Source organism: Acipenser ruthenus, chromosome 40 (assembly GCF_902713425.1).
Source record: "Acipenser ruthenus chromosome 40, fAciRut3.2 maternal haplotype, whole genome shotgun sequence".
In the NCBI taxonomy this organism is placed as follows: Eukaryota; Metazoa; Chordata; class Actinopteri; order Acipenseriformes; family Acipenseridae; genus Acipenser; species Acipenser ruthenus.
In genome coordinates, this window is record NC_081228.1 from 3,879,733 (window position 1) to 3,885,732 (window position 6,000).

At 40.1% G+C, this 6,000-nt stretch overlaps 1 protein-coding gene across 1 annotated transcript in view; it reads right to left on the bottom strand.

Moving 5' to 3' along the window:
- The window catches only part of LOC117397064 (endothelial cell-selective adhesion molecule-like), a 28,431-nt gene extending 26,027 nt beyond the window's left edge, over positions 1 to 2,404 (bottom strand). Inside the window, exon 1 of the mRNA XM_034912852.2 lies at positions 1,783 to 2,404. Coding sequence (XP_034768743.2) covers positions 1,783 to 2,245 — 463 coding nt within the window. The 5' untranslated portion in view covers positions 2,246 to 2,404. The remainder of the gene's footprint in view (positions 1 to 1,782) is intronic.
- Between the last annotated feature and the right edge of the window lie 3,596 nt (positions 2,405 to 6,000).

Below are 6,000 nucleotides of genomic sequence, written 5' to 3' on the forward strand. Positions count from 1 at the left end.
CGTGGGTGTTCCATCTAGAACACTGGGACCCAATTAGGCATTCCAAACACGAAGAATCTAATGGTTTAATGAAGCACTCCTGAGCTGTGTTACAACCAGGTCCGTGATTGTTCAATAGAGTCATCCTGAACTTGGTTTGATAAAGGTCCTGCTTCAGAAAGGACTGTGAGCCAAAAGAGATCGCTCTTCCTCCAAGCTTCTTTGACATTATATTGAACTCACTTTTGTAGAAACAGTGTCGAATAGAAATCTCAAAGGTACACAACAAAGGTTGATAAATTAAGATTTGTCTCCAGGTAAGCTCTATACCATCTTAAATATATTGTGATTACAGAGCACCTTGCTTTACCAATTTAACATGAACACTCAATCTCCCCTTAAAGTTTGAGTGATTACCACTTACATACACTTACACTGCAGCTTTATATATATATATATATATATATATATATATATATATATATATATATATATATATATATATATATATGTGTGTGTGTGTGTGTATATATATTATATAAAAAGCACCAAAACAAAAAACGTGCGTAATGTATGAATAAAATACCAACATCCATTTAAAGTGATTCTGAAAACCTAGGGATGGATTACGCAGAACCGTCCCTCAAACCTCGCACTGATTTATTGACTGTCAGGTTTTTTTTTAACAAATGAAGAAATGCAATGAGCGGTCCACAGAAACAACTTAATATTAGCTGTACATGTAGCGCTTGAAATGGAGTCGGTGCCACCCTGCTCGTATATACATATTTGTTTCCCCCCCCCCCTTCCACACAGCACGGCACAGCAGCATTGTTTTTGTGACAGAATACTAATACACTCCTAACCACACCTAGACCCGCACAGGTATTTAAAAAAAAACACAAAAAAAACACAAAACAAAGTGTTAAAGCAAAACACACAATAAAGACAAACCCTATTTTTAAACGAATGACGTTGCGTCACGGAGCTGGTCACAATGCAAGGTGTTTGCACGGTTACACTATAACCCCGGTGTTAAGTAGTATTTACGTATAAACTGAGTGTATTGAATGAACTTTATTATTATGTATTTCTTAGCAGACGCCCTTATCCAGGGCTACTTACAATTGTTACAAGATATCACATTATGTTTACATACAATTACCCATTTATACAGTTGGGTTTTTAATGGAGCAATCTAGGTAAAGTATCTTGCTCAAGGGTACAGGCGCAGTGTCCCCCCCACCTGGGATTGAACCCACGACCCTCCGGTCAAGAGTCCAGAGCCCTAACCACTATTGCTGTCCATAATATATGTTATGCATACAATGTAGAGAACACGGTAACTCGAGAGCAAAGGACAGCTCGGTGCTGAAAATATTATATTTAAAAGCGACTTCATTCTTGAAAAATAGTAATTCACAGAATATCCACAAAAAAAACAAAAAAAAAAAAAAAAACAGGTGCAATTCACTTAATGGCAAAGAGGTTTATCTTTCTATACTTCTCAACTTTACCATTACCTGGAACAAAACGCGTAATCCATTATCTGCAGGCGGTCACTTTGGGTGTTCAGGGACATTTTTAGCAGTAATAAAGGGCTGATTGTTTTAGGCTATAGCAGTAGCTCATTATACCTTGATTGAAACAACTATCATTGTGGGTTACGATGACTAGCACCGGAATGAACAATTAACAAAGTTGATAACTACGAGCACGACCACTACCACTGTAGTAATAATAATAATAATAATAATAATAATAATAATAATAACAATAATAACAATAATAATAAAGGCTTACCAAATATTGCACAGAGCAACGTTAGCGGGATCAAAGTGGCAAGTTTCTCAAATGTCACCGGCTCCATAGTCCACTCAGTGTTAAACTGTGTGTTGGTTTGACAAACCACACTGCCCGCAACTGCATCAGAAATACAATCGCTCAAGTCAAGTGCTTTTCGTTCCTTCCTCGCAAATGTCCTTTGGGGTTGAGAAGTACCAGTATAGTCGCTGAACTCGCCTGCTGGACAAAATATTGGAACACAACCCAGCCCAGCCGCACGGCACGGCACGGGAGATACTTTTACTAGGGACCGTGCGAAGTGGAGCACTGAGCTCCAGTTCTTTAGCTGCTGTTTTGTTTTTGACTTTTGCAGAGCGCTGCCGGTTCTATATCCTGCTATAATGCTGTCAGACAGCAGGCACCGAACGACGATCTGATCTTCCTCATGGATCTTCAGAACCGCTCTCTCCCTCCTTCCCATTCACTTCTCACCGAGCCTGGATTCTGACCGGCCGGGACTGAGCTCGCTGTCATTCACACCGTACCTACATCACAGGTTGTCTCCATGGCAATGCCTTGTCAATCCCAGTGCACCTGTTCGCAAGCGCCGCCTCTGTCCTTCATGGACACGCCTCCGCAACTCTTTTTGTTGTTGTTCTTGTAATGATTTTCCTACAGGTGCACTGCACTGTGGCACATTTTTTTTCCCTGCGTGTCAACAGTGCGCAAAAAGCAAGCTCTTGTTTCTATATGGTCTTGTTTTTTTTAGTGTGGATGTTTGTTGGTTTATATGGGAGCTTAGGAAACACTTTTGAACGCGTTGTTGCATTGATCGGATCGTTTCTCTATACGGCTTCATAATGCTGGTGTTGGGACGAAACGGATAGTTGCAAATGTTTATTCTAGGTGTGCCCTAAAACCTCCCCACTGAGTATTAATCTACGAGTTTTATAATTTGCGAGATTGACAAAGGGAAGCAGTACGTTATCATTTCAACAACCATACATTTCAACCTATATAACTAGACTTTTGCTGCACTAAATACCAACCATTACATGTGCAGCTTAGATCACAGTTCGCGCTCCCGTTATATCCTTATCGACATACCACACTGTGGTTCAGTTGTAATCAGAGACTAAATTGCGTGAACAAAAACACTGAACAACAAAGTAAAAGTCAAGTGGCAGCACTGATTTCAATTGCACGTTATAAACTAAAGGTCGGGATGACTTACAGGGCTGAACACCGAGGACGGCGCACCTCGCTCTTCTGAGTCTCAATTACTCTATGGACACTACGTTCAGTGTGGTTCCATTGAAGCGCACATAAGTACAGCACGATCATAACATGCAAGCGTGTACACGTGCGTATCTGTAATGAAGTAAAATAAAAATAACACCGGGGGTTGGTGGGGGGAGCACACACTTCATCTGATAATAATATGGAATGTTAGAAACGGATTGTTCAAATAAAAGCCCGTATGTTGAGTTAAAAAAAAGAGAACTAAAAAGCAAACTACCTCAACTAACATTAATAATAATAATAATAATAATAATAATAATAATACCCTTTTTTTTTTTACATAGATACTGCAGACAGTAGGCCTATGCTGCGTTAGGGCCAGGTTAAAGTACTTTATTACTCGATACCTCTTATACACTCTGCAGATGCTAACAGGACTTTGAATGTTAGTACGGTGCGATCTCGCTTCAAAACCACCTCACAATTTAAGCGCTTTTTCACTGTCATGAGTTGCTCCTGGTGACGTCACTCTAAAGCCGCCTTCAATATCAAAGCCACTACTTTCAGCAGCAAGGCTACATTAGCAAGGTTAGTGAGTTGACTGCGCGATTTCACTGTATCTCATATGCTCATGAGTGAATTTAATTACAGAGGAGTCGCGGAGTTCAAAATGTAGGGTTTCTGTTCTCGTTGACAATTTTCAATATGTTGATTTGTTTGAGCGGTTCCTAACAAGCAAATGAAGCTAAAAAACAAGAAAAAAAAAACTGTTTACTTTGGGTGCCCTTTGTGAACGCAACCATCAGAGCTGTCTATCTTTAGCTGTTGCTTTTTAAGTTTATCGCGTGATGTTAATGATTAATCATTCATAAGTCATATAACCCGCACTGAGTCCCCCTATACTCCAGGAATGTCCTTAACTATGAAGCTGTAGCAGTTGACCCCTGACCTGATCTAAAAACATGTCATCATCTATTACACCTGCAACGGAAATGCTCTCCCAGATTGGAGTTGCCTATCCCTGAAGTAGAAACCGTTCCATTAACAGTTAATTGCACAGCTCATTTTAAACATTAACATACAGAGGTCCAAGCAGAGGCTAGCTATATTCCTGCACAGAAACGAATATGTGTTGCAGCAGATCTGTCCCAAGCAAGTGTGTAATGTGGTCAGTGATAAGGGAGTGAATACATCACCAGGGAAAAAGCACCAACGGGATTAATACAAGCTAAAGAGCATTGAGAACCACTGCAATACTTTCAAAATCAACAAACAAAATAAATGTCTTTCCCAATGTCTGGTTTGTTAGCCAGTGTTTAGTGGAAGGTGTCATTGCAACTTGTCCTGCATTTTAAAAGTCATCTGGGATTGCCATAGTATTGGGGACTGGGCAGCCATGGATAATGTGATATTACTGTCTGCGCAGCTTGATTAGCCACAGCGTGTAGGTAACAAGCTCAGGTGTGTCTTACTAAACTCATAGTAAAAGCAGTTATAACCAAGCAGGCTGGCTTCTTCAAAGTCCTTGGAGTGATGTCTGTCTGTCTGTCTGTCTGATCAGGAAGCTGTTCATGCTGACAGGCTAGCCCATGGAAGGTGAATTCATCTTTCTGTCTGTTTCTGGGGTCGGGGTATGTTTCCATAGAAACCAGGCTGTAGCTAATGCAGCAAGACTGTTCAATTATTAGAGGTGGATGAGCTCGCTTCTCTGATTTAATCGGAGTCTCTAATCCGCATTTCTGGGGGGGGGGGGGTTGAGATGAAGCAGAGGAAGCTGGAGAGCAATAAGAACAAAGGAAGGAAGGAACAACAGGGAAGGAAACAAGACAGGAAATACAGACATCACAATGGTGAAGTTTGAATTTCAGATTATTATTTTTTGTGTATAAACGGCGCTGAATTTACTTGGAGTCTTGTAACCGACACCCTTGTAAAAGGTTGTCATGTAGTGAGAAAAAAAAGATGAGAGGACATAAAAATAAAAGACGCCTGCCCAGCTCTATATCTGATATAAAGTCCAATAAAATACTCTTGGTTTCTAGTGTCTCTTATTTTCAAAATACAGGTGTATTTTTACAGCAACAGCGCTGGAGCCTTTGCGTGTGAGCGTGTAGCCCTTTATTTCAAACAATCATCTCACGAAGTAAAAGTATAAGCGGAGTACAACCTCAACTACACAACTAAACACCGAGTGCTATACAAGAGCCTTTTTCCCTGCTGTGCATTCTTTTGTCAAAATACGAGAGGGGCATGGCTGCCCTGTCCATCAGAGGCCGTGTTGTACAACATGGACATCAAGGGGCATCTGGAGAGAGTGCTGCCCTTCGTTTGATCTGTACTATTTTTACTGGGTCTGGTACAAACAAACGGAAAGTAAATAATTAAGATGAAAACACTTGCATTATTCATGCCCCCCCCCTTCCCTTTCTTTAAACGATCTTGGTTTTTAATCCCCTGTAAACATAGCTGACTTTTGGAGCTGGATTCTGTACTGAATTTAGGTCATGGCTGTGGAAAAGCAGCACTGAAAAAGCACTTCAGTGTGGAAGTTGTGCATTGGTGTGATGGTGCGTGTGAAATTTGAACTAGCTGAGATACTGTCGCTGTGACTTGCACTGGCTGGACTGGGTAAGAAAGAATTCAACATACAGTGATTTGCGAACATTGGCCTGAACAACTGTTTAAATATTGTATTTGATCTGTATTTCACTACAACAAAATAATTCATTGCAAGACCAAATAATTGGCAAGAGGATCCCCTTTGAAAACCCGTTGTGTGATAAGATGATCCATATATGATTCTAAATTGAATGCAAACATTTCAAAGAAATTCACAAAAACTGCAAAACCAATGCACTATGAATGCAAAACCAAAAGCCAAATATATGTGCTTAACTGTTCAATGGTATTCTGAACTTTATATTATAAAGTTAATGATGCAGAACAGCTATTTTAATGATTTGTGTTTTCAAAGAAACATACAGCCCTGTTAAC